The sequence below is a fragment of the Malurus melanocephalus genome, unplaced genomic scaffold, assembly GCF_030028575.1.
Source record: "Malurus melanocephalus ecotype Western Australia unplaced genomic scaffold, MMel_1.1 scaffold_94, whole genome shotgun sequence".
In the NCBI taxonomy this organism is placed as follows: Eukaryota; Metazoa; Chordata; class Aves; order Passeriformes; family Maluridae; genus Malurus; species Malurus melanocephalus.
In genome coordinates, this window is record NW_026623326.1 from 1,644,728 (window position 1) to 1,661,585 (window position 16,858).

The window sequence follows — 16,858 nt, forward strand, 5'->3', positions numbered from 1 at the left end:
TGATTAAGAGAAAAAACAGGGTTTGCAGCATTGTTGATGTCAGCAGTASTAGTATCAGCTGCCAGTCCTCTCAGAATGGGCATATTGCAATAGGAACCACATTGTCTCTAAAAAAATCTCAGAGAACATTACGAGCAAGTTGTCTCCAACATCTCAGATTTATAGCACGGCCTGGCTAAGAATCACTGCAATTTCAGAGCTTCCTCACAAGAAAAACTATTATTAAGGCTTGAAACTCTAGCCAAGACTTTTATTCCTATAGCAGTTTATAACCTTCATCTCTTCTAACCTTAGAAGTTCAACAGCACAATGTTCTCCCTAGGCTGAACGTTTAAGTGTGTGCAAGAAATTTAGAACTAGAAGCATCCACCTCCAATAAAGCACTTTCTGTGCAAACCATTGGGGGCATGTGGGGTCTTGAAGTCAAAATTCATCTCCTCATTCCACCTTGACGTCTTCTGACATGAAAAGAGATCAACAGGTGAGAAAGGAAGAAAATTGTGCCCTAGCATGTCCATAAGTAGAATCAGGTATTTRTGTGGACACTGTTAAACAGTAATGCAATGAAGGTGGAAGAAARAAATTCAGGGAATTTTCTATGCAAGCTGCGATGCACAAAACAAATGAACAATACTGTCCGCTCAGACAACAGCTTTTCATACAACTAAACTGGTTTTAAAATGAGTTAGAGAAGGTGAAACAGCACAGCTTGCAAATCCCACCAAAAAAGTAAGCAAATTTTCAGTTTATTGAATCCTGCTCTTTTCCCTTCAGATAACTGAAACATTTTCCTAGGACTGAGAGGACTCAAATCCAAAGGAAGAGGACTCAAAACCAAAGGAAGAACCATTGTGACACTCCACATCTCCCAACTGATTCTTCTGCCCAACAAATCTGCACTTTATAAATTGATATATGGAAGAAATCCCCTTGTAAGAAATAGGAGATTAGAGGTAAATCTTTGCTTTAACAATAAAAATAAGAAGCCACTTCAGAAACCATTCCAGTCTCGTCTCATGGGTTAAATGGAACCAGCTGTACATGTGGCTATCATGCAAACAAAACACTGTCACTAAAAAGAAGCAATTTCTTTGTGGGTCAGAAAAGTGGGTAGGACACTACACTGCTGTCACAAAGGGACAGCTCAGTCATTTAGTTTGACCCAGTGAATATTGTCAGTAATTCAATTTAACCCTTTCTTATCTATACTGAGCCTGATCAGTGCTGCCTGGCTGAAGCAAAAAATTGGAAGCAAATCCTAAGCAGTGGTGTCTCAAGAATTTTCAACAGCTGCTGCCTGCTTCATTGATTGAACTCAATTCTCTGAATTAAATCCTGTGAAATCCAGTATTTGCCCAAGAAACACGTCTGGGATTATMCCAGAGATTTCACGTGCACAGGATACATGCAGCTTCAAAAGACAGCTCCCTGCTGACTGAAGGAGGAGCAGGTATTACAGGGCTCTTAAGTCTCTGCAAGCAATATAGATATCATATGCTTTTCCTGTATTACTCTGTAGACTCCAATAAATCTACAGAATTCAGCTCACCACAAGGCTACTGTTTTTCAGACCGATTGACCCAATGACTGGTATTTATTTGCTGAGACAAGCTCCATAAAAATAAAAAGTAAAAAATCCACACTCTTCCTCCTCATCACCACAAAGATGACATCTTGTTGCCAATCTGCCTGCCAGGAAGCCATCTGGAAACAATATCAATACCACAATCCATAGGCATCCCTCCAATGCATTAATCAGGTCATTAGAGTTCAATACTGACAGCATCTTTAAGAACTGGAAAGGATAAAGCTGTGGTAATAAGGCACAGTGAAGATCGATCCCCAGGGCCTAGTTAGATCTTCCTCTCCTTTTTTCTTTAAAAAGCATACAGCATTAGCATTTTGTTCCCCAGTGTTTGGTTTAAATTTACCATTCCAGAGAACTTCGAAGCTTGAGCAAGGCCTCTCAGTTTGACGCACAAACACATAATGGAAAATGTCTTCCACCTCACTCCTGTCCTTTAAAGGGTATTGAAAAAGTCTGGAGAGAATTAAATAGGGCATGACAATGATTTGGAGACTAGGAAATAAAGATTAAAAAATATAAATATATACATAGATGCATATTATAGCCACAACCCTTTAGAAGTTCAGTTTAGATAGTTACAGGCTTTCTTATCATACAGAGTAGTACCTTCAGATGGAGCCCCCATCAGTACCAGATGCTAAAGTTATCTCAGAGACATACCAAAAACCCAGGGCCTGGAAACTGAAGCTGTAGAAATATAAATGCGAGAATGCCTTTCTTCTAAAGCATGAGGAAAGGTAAGAAGTCAGGAGGAAAAAACAGTAATACACAAATAACAAAAAAAAAATAAAGAGGCGTTTCATGTGATTTTGGTCTCCTATCTTTCTTCCCCAAATGACAAAAAACTCCATGTGGCTTTCTTTTTTAACACCAGTTACTGAATATGTTACAAGAACATGAAAAGACACACACTTTTGAAAAACAGCTGAGTAAAAGCAAAAACACAGCAAATCCCCTGAGATTAAAGAAACAAACAAATCACAAATATTCAGGTTTACTGGCTCAGTASAGCTCTCCATTAAATAAAAATTCTATGTATGTATGTATATTTATAGATATGTATACCAGTGCACTGGAAAAAAGCAGCTGCTCATCTTGGACAAAACTCTCTAGGGGCAATGACAAGGCTTTCCTCAGTGTTTTCACTGCAAGCTGGCATAACATAACTCTAAGGCAACTGCTGTACTATGTAACTCATAATACAAAAGGGATCAATCAGGCATCTGAATTTAAGTTAACCAGAGATGTTCAAAGTAACAGCATCAAATTCTGATACTGAACCTAAACTCAGATTTTGTTTTCACAAGTTGAGATTCAGCATTTGTGAGACAGTTCAAAACTTTTCATTTCTCTAGTAAGCTTTGTTTTTTGTTTCCAGAAATAGTTCTCTTTCTCCTATAAGAAACTTTCCAGGGCATTTTTCCTATAAACCACATCCAAACTCTCTCATCTGAAGAGGAAAGACAGTGTATAAGTGTTATCTGGAAGGGGCAAAGTACAGGGAATCCATGTAATAACTTTAAAGGGTAATCTTTATTTCTTTATTTTTTCGAACTACAAAATTCTAAAAGTAGCTTGTAGTAGCTACATGCCTACTTGATAAGCACCTAAAAATCTTCTTGATCAGCAGATGGAGTGGAACAGCTACAGATAATAAGATGTCAGAGTTGATGTAAAAACAGTTTAATTTACCTCTCATTTTGAAAGAAATTATCATCTTGCCACTTAACTAATTACATACTTTTGAGTTAACTAATCCAGCTGAACCAACAGAACTAATATTAAATTGCAAGTACAGGAAAAAAATAATCTTATTACAGTGAATTAGGCTAAAAACCGCCAAAAGAATTCTACAGTGAGTTACAGAAATTCTGCATATGAAACATGCAGTTTAAAGCTAAGAACTTAAATATSTGATAATACCTAAACATTCTTATGGATATATTTGTATTTCTAAGTTACTTTTTTGTTGTTTTTGATTCCCCAGTACATTAAGCTAAATCTAGACCAAGCCTGCATTATAGGTAATGCAAGTGTATTCACTCAAGTTTTATTCTAACTAAAATCAGTTTAGGAGGTCACTGAATAAGATAACTTTCCATGCAGGCATGAAAACACCTTGCTTACCTTTTTTCAGGCCTTACAGAAGTCCTTTCAAATTCCTTTCACTCTGATACTTCTTTGTAAAGTGTTTTGAAACCTAGTSGTGAAAGTAGTAAGAACTATGTATTTGACCATACCACATGTGAAACATCCTAGCAGAGATCCTGCAAGTAATTCAAATTAAGGGATGTACTGTACAGTTAAAAAATTAATTGAAAACAATGAATTATTATGTTGCTGAAATTACTGATACCTAAATATCGGACAAGTGAAGTCTGGCTGCAGTAGCTACATAAACTCACCAGTACAAYTGCAAAGCAGAAGATGGTATCCAGATAACAAGGAAAATCCTTCTGAAGCCTGGCAGTGAGAACAATACCACAGCTAAACCCCTCCAYAGAAGTCAAGGACCACAAAAGATCCTGACAGCCATGGAAATTTAATTTGATAAAAAAATCACTCAAGAGAATGGATTAGTCAGACACAGGACTGTAAGAAGCCTTCTGTATCGTGAAGATCAGTTCCTCTCTGTGACAAGCAACTGTTTCACTTAACATCATTTCCCTTGCGTGTGTCACAATGAAGTGATGAGGCACAGGTTTTCATCACAGATGTTATTTCAGCCAGCTTTGATGAAGAAATTTCTCTGGACAATTTCACTTTCATTTTTTTTCAGTAACTTTTGAAATATAGAACTCTGCTTCATTATTTAGCTCATCATGGGATGGGGAACTCCTGCAACTCATCACTAAAGTCATCACCCAGAGACAGCATATACATTTCCAAGAGCTTTCTGGTCCAGGAAGAAATGTAGTAGGCTTGAATCCAAGACTTYCAACAACAAAGCACAGACACATAGCTAGATTTGAAGCAAGATTGGTCCAGCACTCACAGRTTACCTAAAGGCTCAAACAGATGAGCTCTGCAAATTTAGGTGTTTCCATTTACAGAATGGAAGGCACTCTGCTATAGCAGGGGACCGGATGTGACTCAGTGGTTTAAAAAACAAAACCAAAAGACAAAAAAACAAACAAAACCACAAACACTTTAATCCTGTGCTCAGGGCAAAGAGAAGACAGTACTACATTTATTCATCTATCTAGATATCATTGATTAGTATTAGCTTCAATTWGCTAAGCACTATTAATCAATAAAAACTTGTTTGCATATCTTGTTTCAATGCTGGATTGCATCTGTGCAAGCAGCCCTTCTAAGTGCAGCTGTAGAGAGTAAACACCTGTACTGCTCCTTCAAGTGCATACAMATGCTTTATGGAAGAAGGACAATCCCCCAGCAATTGCACAGGAATGAATATAAACACACTTCAGCTCTTGTAAACAGGTCCACAGAGACCTCTCATATAACCACAGAATATTCTCCTTCAGGTTTTTTTTTTTTTTCATGTCTGCAAGACTGGAAAAGCAAGGCTATCTTCATGTTGCACGTTTCAAATGCGTAGGTTTTGAAATTTTATACATAATGTAGTCCAGGATTTCAGGAGTGCAGTTTTCATCACCACTGCACATATTGTGTAAATGCAAAAGGTAATTACATATTCAGCTCCATCAGCACCAGAATAGTTTCATAAAAAGCTTGTGCCCCTCAGTTTTGATAGATCTTCCACAGAGTATTACAATACTAATAGCTGCTGTRTACCAAGAACACACGAGGATGTTTGGAAATATTCAGTATTAGTCCCTGTGCAAAAGAAAGGGATGATAYAATATCATTTTTCTAGATCCATATACAGCTCACTAGAATCTTTGAAGTACAGGGACCATCCAAACCAGAGAAAGCTACAAAGGTTACTTGTTAATTAACACAAAGAAYGGCTCTGATGTAAGGGTCACCAAACAAAACCCATGTCCAGTTATTTCATTTTAAGAAAGAGAATCATGTAAGGATGTGAAAAAAAAGAAAGAGGACACTCAAAAGGAGCAGTTCAAAAAGCAGGAAGGCTCAGGGAGAGGCAGGAGAGTATTGCAGGGCATAGGTCAGCTCTTAGAAAATGGATTGCTTAAGTAAAGACAGAGAAGCCTATAAAACATGGCAAGTAAAACGTAAGCAGGAAATTAAAAGGGCTTAAAGACAATCCAAAAATTGCCTGCAAACAAAGATCACCRTGCTAGTAAACAGCTCTTGAAATACATCAAGGACAGGAAGCCAGCTAGGAAAAGCAGTCCAGCTGCTGGACAACAAAGGTATATAAAGCACAGATGGGGATGATACAGCTCCAGCACAGAGAAGCTCAGTGAATTCTGTACATCAGCCTTTACTGATGAAGTCTTTGAGGAGATTTCCACACCCAATGTTCTCTCTATTGCRAATCTGGTAGAGGAACCTGACCAAGCTGAAGTAAAATCAGGAAATACCAGACCAAACAGGGAAGCTAGATGTTAATAAAGCACTGAGACAAACAATTTTCACACAAGTTCTGCAGAAACTCAATTATGAATTTAAGAACCACTAGCCAAGGTGTGTAAGCCAGAGCTATAGAGATTCTTGTTACTTGAGGACTCGCAGATCCTGCCTGCAGAACTTCCAGCTGCAGGAAGGGCTGTGTAGGGAAACCTGCAAACCACAATCTGGCAAGTCTGAATTCATKCAAGTAGCACAGCAAAAATWAGAAAGAAAAAGAAAGCAAAAGATATTTTTTAACAGGCTTTTAAGATGGAGAGGAATCAGCAGGGCAGTTCCTGGGATCAGTGCTGGAACTGGGGTTGCYCAGCATGTTTATCAATAACAAAATTAAACAGTTGGGAAAAGTGTTGGCAGGTGGGCTTTAGTGTAGTAATTCCTCAAGGCAACATCAATTCTAACTATTCCTGCTCGAAAGCTGGAACCATCCTTGGCAGCTCTCCCTTGGTTCAGTGTTGAAGAGCAGTCAAAGAAGGCCAGCAACGTCCCGGGAATCCTCAGAAAGGGAACAAGCTATTTCTGCCACTTCTCACAGCCTGGGCTCTCCCTCAACTTTAGTACTGTGACCTGCTCTCCACATACCAAGGGGGATGTTATYAGGGTCTCAAAAAGGGCAACCAGATGGAAATGGAGATACTAAAAATGCTGGGAGTCGTCAGTTCAGAGAGAAGGCATACATGTTGGATACCACCAGGTTTAACAAAAAACCCATGAGCCACTAAATGCAAAACTGTTGTTTGMCCAGCCCTACAAAACTAGAACAAGGCAGTACACTGCAACTAACTCATTTAAATAGAAGGGACCTATTCACCCGACAGGTTACAAGCTTCTGGAGCCTGTTGTCACGCAAGACTCTGAAGGCRAAGGATGTTCATGGGTTCAAATAGGGATTAAACAAACTCTGGTCAACAGGTCCATAAATAGACACTTAAAGGACTAAATGGGTACATACCCTCTAATATCCTTAACAGAAGAGCTGTGCAAACTGAAGATGTGCAGAGAGAAATGGATCTCAAGAAACAGCTGTTGGAGGTTCTCCTGTTAAACTTGTCAGACACAATACTGGGCTAACTGGAACACTGAGGCTGTCCTTATGTTATTCATTTTTTAGGTCAACTTAGTGTTCCCACACATCACACAACTTCCTGAGGATAAGCCATGACCCCAACAAAGGAGCAAGGTGATAAAAAGCAAATATACTCATTACTCYTCATGACAGGGGTGAGAATGTGACAGGGACAGATACAACCAGCAAAGAATAGGAAATAAAGTAATTTAGACCTGTTAGAGGTGCCAGAACTCTTCTTGTAACACCCTTCCCCTGAAAACACCTTTAGCATCTGTACACATGTACAGTACACTATTATTTTACCACCCAATTTAATTTTAATTTATTGAAGTTTMATTTTATAAGCATTTTTTAAATTAACACCATATTGGAAGACATAAGTTATTTATAGCTCTAAAAAATGCAATCAGCAAGGCTGTATTTCCTGTCTTCTAAGTGAAACATAATCTTGGACAAAAGAAAAAAAAAACTCACAAGAAATGAGATTAGAGCAAGTTTGTTTTCAAGACAATAAATCCTTTGTTTTGATGTTCAATTTAGTTCATTATCTTTTTACTCATACAGTTTTAAAAAAAATATTTTTGTTTGGGCCTTGGGGAAAAAAAGTCTATGCTACACAGATAAAAACTAACAAAGTTTGACAAAGTTCTCTTACTCCTGCCCTTGACACAGTCTGTCTCAAAACCTTACACTTGTAARAAAACCAGCTAGAAAGAAACTAGCACTGGAAAGCTACACAGTGAATTCTGTTTACCACAGAAATTATGACATAAACATACATAGCATAAACATACATGAAACATCATGCATTTTCTCCTTCTCCTCCCTTTAGTGAGAGGTAGGCTTGATACTACAGTTGCCTACTCCAATATCAATATCCATACATTATTAATGTAACATACGTGTGTTGTAGGTGTATATACTTACAATAAACCCATACAGGATCTGCACAGTGCTCATGAACTGATGAGGACGTTCAAAGAAGGTTACCTGAGCTGTCAAAGTACAATATAATATAAAATCTATGTAACAACAAGTACTAAAACTTATTTGCACATTTATGTTTATTTTCACCCTCTGAGACAAAGTAAAATGTGGTAAAGCATCTGCAGTTACAGGATYGCACATCAAGTTTAAGGTCAATAGCACACATTGGAGAATGAAACAAGGTCCACACTGTTTTTTACCTGGAGAACTCTCTGACCATCTCCATCTGTCCTTGCTGGTGAGATATCTGCAAATCCTTAGCTTTTGTAACCTCATTTTCTGGCTGTCTCTGTGGTCCAGTCAGGAACTGAGCCCACCTTCTGCTCAGGCTGACCAGGACCACCTCAACATCCACAGCCACACCTTGGAAATAMCTTGGAAAAGGAATATAACCGAGCTCCGTATCAGGCAAGAACTAAACAGATTGAATGGGAACTCAATATTTTACTAGTCATCTGAGGTGAACTTGATAAAGGCACAATTTCAGGTAAAATGAAAAAACAATGCTTCTGCTGACTGAGTTTAGAAGCATTTGAACAAAATCCACATCAAACTGTCTTTTACTCTGCATGAGACATGATTCATTGATCAAYAAGTACCCCAGTGCCTACGTTAAAGGTGACTTTAAGCTTGTAATTTGCACAGAATCGGTCGCAAGAAAGCCTTGGTCCCACAGGCCGGGGCTGAGGGAAAATGGCGGGCAGTGCTTTGGAACAGGCCCTGCAGGAGGTGAGGCYGGCACAGCGCAGCTCCTGCCTCCTCACCGTGAGGGGATTCCCTCCTGGACACCACTGCCATCCCTCAAACACCTCCAGGCACATCCCTAGCAGGGCTGAGGGAACAGGGAATGCAAATCCCGCCCCTCCCGCAGCTCCTGCCTCCTCACCGTGAGGGGATTCCCTCCTGGACACCACTGCCATCCCTCAMACACCTCCAGGCACATCCCGAGCASGGCTGAGGGAACAGGGAATGCAAATCCCGCCCCTCCCTTGGGAATGCTGCAGCTCAAGACTTCACAAATCGGCCGCCTCTTCCATTCAAATGTGCTCACTTTGCTCGCAAGTAAGGACGCTTTCACAGCAACATGAAARACTGCTGTACTGCAAAGTAACAGGAAAATGAGTAGGAAGAAGAAWGGGAAATGTAGGAGAAAATAAAACAAACTTTCTTTCACCACTCCCCTGTCTGTGAGAAAGAGGCAGCCAGACTAGCACAGACTCACAAGCCCAGATCTCTTCCTAAAAAAACCTCTAGAGTACATGCTTAGATACTTGCCTGCCTCTTATATAGAGTTCAATTAGCACTAAATGCCTCCAGCTGGTTTCAAGTTACAGCCAGGGGAAGTAGCTCCATAAAATTCCTCACAGCCACCCAAACCATTACTCTTGTATTTTCTTCCTGGTGGGGTCATCYCACCCCCTCTGGAAAGCTTAGAGGTATGATACCACTGCAGGCCTCTTCAGAGAGCCTGACAATGGTGCATTATGAGGCTCGTTGTAACATCCTTTCAATATTCTTAAGGTCCAGTGGTTTAGAGAAGAGGGTCTTTTGTGCCTCCTGTCAGTTCCAGGAAGCTCCTGTCACTGGCATGGAGACTGCATATGGAAAAGAGCTGCTAAATAGACCAGTTAAAAGAATATAGGCCCGGTTTTGCTCCCACATCACTGAAAACCATGAATGCTGCAACTCTGTTGAGGTCAGAGGAACTGCACTGCTGTGATGTTGGGGGTGAGACACCAGCTGTTGTTTCAAAGCCAGGGCTCCCTCTGCGATGTTCTCTCAGCCCTGCCCAAGATACAGCAGCCACAATATCAGCTCTCAAGCAGCAGCAGCAGCAGCCCCTGTACAGGCAGGGCTCACCAAACTCACCCACAACAGCTCTGCTGTGAACTCACCCTGCACAGAACACAAGAGTTTTCTCACCTCCAAAACCAGTTTTCTCCCCTCCAAAACCAAAACTCATAAGTGTTTTCTCACTCCTTGTACTAGTGATGAGCCAGTAACACTCTCAGACACAAAGCACTGACTTAATACCTTCTCTTCTTCCACCAAAGGAAAGGRAAACTTATGATCCTAAAAGATCGGAGGGAAATAACCTGAGTAAAGCAGGCCATTCTTCAGATATTTCTCTCTCTTGTGTATTTAAACACAGCTGGCTTATTGCTTCTGGTTTGTAACTTTCCTTTTGATACAATCAACAGTATAAGAACATACAGGGTATGTGGGCTTCCTACAGAACATGCCCTCATACTTTATTCTTTTCACCCAGTCAGACTATTAATCCTTGTCCAGGAGAGATGGTCAGTATTTTGGTTCTGAGGGGGTTTTGATCATTTGTTTTTTAATGTCACAGATTCCAATTAGATGACATAAAACATGTGAATGAAAACCCCYTTTACTTCAGTATTTAACAAACTGCTTACACCATTATAAAGGATTAATGGAATTATATATTTCTTCCCTTAAGAGACAAGCAACTTCTTAACAGTCAGGACTGCCAAAAATATTAGTCAACTAAGCACATTTTATAATAGGGTATTAAAGCAGACATCTTTGTTACTAATTGCACTGCATATTCACATACTAAATTAAATTGTGACCATCATTTAGTAGATATGGAAAACCTCACACCCCTGTCTTGCCTTTTTCGCCTATTGTTTTGCTCCGGAAGTGTTCATCAGTTTACAGAAAAAGCAACATCACCTTGAAATCAAATGCAACAACGCCCTGTGCTCTAGCTCCTCTGGTCCATGCTGCCTGCAAAACACAGCTCTTACAGGCCTCTGCAGCAAACAGGAAACCTGCAGTTCTTCCAGGCAGATAAGAAAAGCTAAAACAGGGATCCTTTCATTATTTGGAACATCTCAGAGTGTTTGCACCATAGCGGGTACCACTGTGTCTCCCAAATGCTCTGTAAGCATATTTGCAACTCCATCCTTGGTCTCCCCATTACTCACTCATCCTTTAACATGTGGTTGATAGTGATTTTTGCTACTTAGCAGTGATTCCCACTGAAAGCTGGATTACACTGCTTTAAACAGTATATATAAGGTCTCGGGGTGAAACTACAGGCTTGATGATCAGATTAACCTTTACTACACAGTTGCAGTATCCTTTTGGGGCACACTTTTTTGTTCAGATATCATCCTGCCACTCTGCAAATACCTCAGATCACAGGACTGCTGAAGAATAACAGAAAAAAAGCAGTAAAACGACAACTCAGAATAATGATCTTAACCTGCTGTGCAATAATTAGAAATAAACTGCAGTGGGTGTGTAAAACAGCACATGCCATCACTCACTTTCCTCAACCAGGATGTCTGTGGACCCTCAGCAATTTCTCACATTTCACAAGAAGCAGCAGCAAGTGATGCACAGGGCTGGCAAGTATGGCAAGTCATTTCTTTTTCCATAGGTTATATCTTCTGCTTTCAGCCAGAATGTATGGTTTGTTTGAATCCTTTTGTGATGAAGAAAATAACTGAAAACGTCCCTCTGTGACAATTCTTATCCTGTGGCACACTGGCTGCATCACAAGCCCTAAAAATGCCTTTGGTACCAATAAACCTATGCATACAAAACAGCACTTCAGTCTGAAGAATTAATATATTGTCAGCTGGTCATGTTTTTGGCAAGTGAGTGAATTTAATCCAATTACAGCAAAGGTGATRAGGTCAAGCTGACTCTCAGTTAAGAATCACCAGAAAGACTATCCTCAAAACACAAGACACTGCAGCTTGCTCGGCTTCTTCAGGGAGCTGACACGCTGTAGTAAAGTTTAGCAATGCCCAGACTTGTTATAACAAAGGTAAGTGCCAAGAAACTGCTCAGTGCCAGCAAACAGAAGAGGAAAGGGATTCAGCATGAACACACTTTGTAAAGCACACTGTAATCCTAAGCACTTAATTGCCTTTGGCAAGAGCTGCATCCCRTTGCTCTCTCAAAAGTCGTTTTATCTGCAACTTGATGCTCACAGCTACAGGGATGAATGGAGAGGGGGAGGAGAAGAAACGGGGGAAACTAGTGAGAGAACTGCTGTTACCGGTCTGTCTTTGATGAAGAACCGAAGAAAAACATAAAAATTACTGGTATGTGCAAGGCCTGATCTGCATCTCCAGTGCCTCTGGAGAGCTCTCATACAAGCAAATGAAACCTACTCTCCTCCAGACCCTTTAAATCACCCACAGAGGCAGGGAAATTTGTTGTAGAGTTACACACCTGTATTTGTACTTCAGTATTTACGTATGACTGGCCTCACTTCCAGACATTCTCACTGAACCCAAATATGTCAGTGTGAATCTGAAGGTGTAGCCAAAGTTTGTTTCTTCTCMCTGCTTATAATACAGCATTCACAAATATTTTGCAATATGTTAACCCCAACTCATTGTTCCCACATAAATGGAAGACTCAAAAGTAAATAAKGCACCAAGCCTCTTTAATTAAATAAGGAGTTTGGGGGAGGAGTTTCTGCAGACCCTTTTAAATCTTAAAGCCTGCCAACTGGATGAACAAAAGGTAGATTAGGCTCACATGATAAATCCCAGCAAACCTGAAAAGCCTTTGTTAATAAGTCACTAAGGGAATTTTTCTTTTTCCCCTAGAATTTCTGCTCACCAGAAGTGAGGRTTAGGATTATTTGAGCAGGTTTGGTTTCCAGCAGCATTAAATGTGTATATGCCTYACGGAGCTCTAATCTCCTCATTTCTATAGAGCTCAATCCTCCTTTCATTCCTACTAAAGCAGAGCCAGTTACTCCTAGCTTTTATGGAGGGAGCAGCTGCTGAATCTTCAGAGGCAAAAAAAAAAAAAATGAAACTAGTTAAGATTCCCACAGAAACTAAACTGGAATTCTATATCAGCTTTAATAGCAACAACACAAATAGGAATATAAATGTATTTTCATTTCACTTTCATGTAGCAGGTTGCTAATGAGCCTTTTAATTTTCCATTCATAAGTTAGTGTTCAGTAGCTTGTTCACAGAGCCAAATGACATGTTAGTCTGGTAATTAATTTACTCTTYTCTCTGTAGAGAGGCTTAATGAAAACTTTATTAGAGACACACCTTGCCATAGCACACTCAATAGACCCTGTACAATGGCTCAGAAAAGACACAGATTTTAGCAAAATCCATACTGTAATCACAGACAACACGAATGACATTTAAAGCTGTGCTAAATTAAAAAAAAAAAACCTCTGGAGTCCATCCTACCTGGATCCATCTGGCTGCACTAATGAATCCTTTTCAGCACTATAKATTAATCATATCTTCTTTGCATCCAGTGCTGAAATCCAAACAACATATGTAGCCCTAATGAATGTCATGGAAGCATTCCCAACAGTGAAGGGCATGAAGGCAGGTGTACAAAGCTTGCTAAAATCCTGTTTAGTGTARTGGATGCCACTGAAAAAGTTTAAARAGTCTACTGCAACAGGTGCAGCAATGTGTTTCTAGAGCCATGAGAGAAAGGATCACCTACCTTCCATGGGAAGTCAGAAAAAAAAAAAAAAAAAAAAAAAAAAAAAAAAAAAAAAAAAAAAAAATAATAATTTAGCATCAAAGCCAGAAGAGTGTACTAGCCAGCCAAGGGAAGAAAAAAGATTACCTTCTTTACTCCCAACTCATACCTGTGAAATAATGTTTGGAATAGCTATCGAATACCACTCTGAACACAGTGAAAGCAAACAACCACAGAATGTTTTATTATGTACTTGACAAGTTTATGAATGAGAGGAGATAAGTCTGTCTGCAAAACCAGGATCACTTCCAGCCCATGCTCAGACCTGAACTCRGACTACCTGGGAGAGTCCAACAGCCACAGACTCTGGCTACCAGTTCTCCAGAGTCTAACCAGAAACTTCAGCCATCTCCTTATGTGGCTCTCAAATAGAGCATCTGAGCACATTTTCTGGATTTAGACATCCACAGCTTTAAGGCACAGCATTTGGWACAGTTCTGAACTCTATTTATGTCTGCATTTTGTTTTAGGAGGGCTCTGAAAGTAATTTGTAGCTGTTGGTTTATAGTGTTTCTGAGTATAATGTATTTGGCCTGCATAAGGATATCGGTATGGATTTTGATTGACTGTAAAATTCGGATCATCGCCCAGAGGAAGTCCTAATGAACTTAAAGGAAGAGCCAGGGAGAACATAGAACACAGAACAGACCAAAAACTGGTGAAAAATTATGTGTCTCTTACATTTAACTTAGAGCAATGKCAGTATGTAATCCCAGTTTATTTCAGACTTTATAATTCTCTGTCAGCATTGTACTAGCAAACCAAAAGAATTTCACTGATTTATTTCCTTCATCCTCTTTTGCACCATGMAGCAGGGCAACTAAAGCTGTGGACAGATGCTTGCAACAGCAGAGTATCTGATTTATAACTTTCTTTGCAGCAGACCTTTTAAGACTTGCCTACAAGACCAATAAAAATAGGGTCAGTGATAGTAAGTGGTGTGAGCCTCCCACGATTATAGAAAATTCTAGCTGTGATGCTTATTAAACAAGGCATTTTCTTTCTGCTCATGTTCATCTAAAAGTTAAATRCCATTAACAGATCACACACCAGCACAGGACATGCTGCCTTATCATTCTAGTGGCTGGTCCTCTAGTAGCCGTCTCCTACTACAACCAATAAAGTCACTCCAGTTACTTTTGGAGTTAAAATACTTATCCTGTAACATTCATTTGCAAAAGTCTAACGGTTGGTGTAACATTAGTGCATTATGAAATGTGTTATCTTGAGCATTTTGTTACAAACTTCAGAGCACACAGTGACCAGCTACAGAAGAATAGTTTCACTTGAGGAAACTGAAAATACTGTGGATATGTGCCAGATGAAAATTAACTATTCAGTTATTAGTAAATATAATTTTGCTTTAAAGGCTCCTAAATTTTACGAAGGCTCCTAAAATGCACTCCTAGAACCTAGTTCCAGGAACATCTCAGCAAATACAAAATTGCACAGGAAGACACAGATCATATTTTACAAATAATAATGCAAGTCATTAGCAGAACAAAATAAAATAAAGATGTGTGCAGGAAGGAGGGGGAGGGAGAGAGCAGTTCTCTTAGGGATTTAAAATGCAAGAAAAATTACTATTTCTCTTACAGCTCCACTGACAGAAATGGCATTTCCAGCACTCCACAAAGMGGTAGCATAATTTTGTAGGGAACACACCTTCTGCGTGTCATGTAACCCCACACTCACCCCCCGCCCCCCAAATTCTTGGAAACCCCTTAGAAGTAGGGTGTGGAATCAGGTATTTGCACATATACTCTCAGCCATTCCCTTTGTAGGTAGTATAATACAGCCTTCAAAACACTTTTGATTCCACTTCCTGACTCTAGGAGAAGTATTTGTATGGATTTACTCTGCAGAAGACAAGACAAGACTTGGACAAAAAAAAAGTATCCTTAAACTACAAGAGGAGGGAAGGATCCCCTGTCATTTCATCCTTGGTCTCCAGTCCCTGCTAGTCTGCCATGCCACTCCCAGCCTGAGTGCAGGGAGCAGTGCCAGGCCAGAGACCAGATGTGCACATAGAGAAAAGAGGATTAAAAGGCAAAGAATCCCCAAAAGCATATTGCTCCATAGCGTGAAGGCAGCCTGCAGAGAAGTGATTTCCCCACCTCTGCCAAGTTAATGATTTTAAACATTCATCTCCTTCCCCCATCCTCATGCAGGATGTTCRAGTGGTGTCACCATTATTTATCCTTCTCTGAGATGCTAAGCATGTTGTGCAACATGATACAAATTACTTTGAGAACAGCAGAAGTTAAAAAAAAAAAAAAAAATCCCAGCACATACATTTTGTCTGAAACATTTAAGATGTAAATGTGTAGTGAAGGAACATTGCTACATGTGCTTCCACATATGCACCTCTGTATTTGAAAGGCTCAGAGTCCAAGAAACAGCCAGAGAGATTATCCTTACAGCCGAGCCTATAAATGCTTGATCTTAGAAATCCTTCGCTACCTGCCAGCAGAGAACAATAAAACTATAACAAATCATACATAAAAGATGACAAGTACTTACTACCAGGTTTGCTTGCTCTCGGATTAATGCACTCCGGGAGGGGAGCCGTAGGTGAGCCCCCCTCCCTGCCGGAGCCCAGCTGACGCTCTCGCGGAGGAAGGGACGGGAGCTGGGCTGAGACACCCGCAGGAATCCCGCGGCTCCTGTACTCCAAGCCCGGCATGTGCCCGCAGCCCGCGCCGCTGGGCTGGCTCGCTTCAGCGCCTCGTCCCTCTGGAGAAGCAGGTTTCCCTCCTCCTCCTCCTACTTCTCCGCCTACTTCACCTCCCCCTGCGGAGGATGCCCCGGTACCCCCCACCCGTGCCCGCCCACGGGCTTCCCTCCGCGTCCCGGGGCGCAGCCAGCAGAGAGAGCCCGGCGGTCCGTGAAACGCTGCCGGAGCTGCCTAGCCCCCAGCTGCCCAGTCCCGGATCGGCGGCTCCGGCCGCAGCCCACCTGCCTCTCGGCTGCGCTGGGCTCGGCTGCCCCGCGCATGCCGGCAGCGGAGGAAGCGCGGAGCCCGCGGGGGAAGCGCGGAGCCCGCGGGGGAAGCGCGGAGCCCGCGGGGGAAGCGCGGAGCCCGCGGGGGAAGCGCGGAGCCCGCGGGGGAAGCGGTGCCCGGCGGCGATACCGACTGCGGTCGGTGCGGCTGCCTTTCACTCCTTCCCGGCAGA

At 41.1% G+C, this 16,858-nt stretch overlaps 1 protein-coding gene across 1 annotated transcript in view; it reads right to left on the reverse strand.

Annotated features, from left to right (window-relative positions):
* Positions 1 to 16,435, reverse strand: part of MYLK (myosin light chain kinase) — a 190,639-nt gene extending 174,204 nt beyond the window's left edge. Inside the window, exon 1 of the mRNA XM_057368573.1 lies at positions 16,206 to 16,435. Coding sequence (XP_057224556.1) covers positions 16,206 to 16,368 — 163 coding nt within the window. The 5' untranslated portion in view covers positions 16,369 to 16,435. The remainder of the gene's footprint in view (positions 1 to 16,205) is intronic.
* Positions 16,436 to 16,858: the final 423 nt, after the last annotated feature.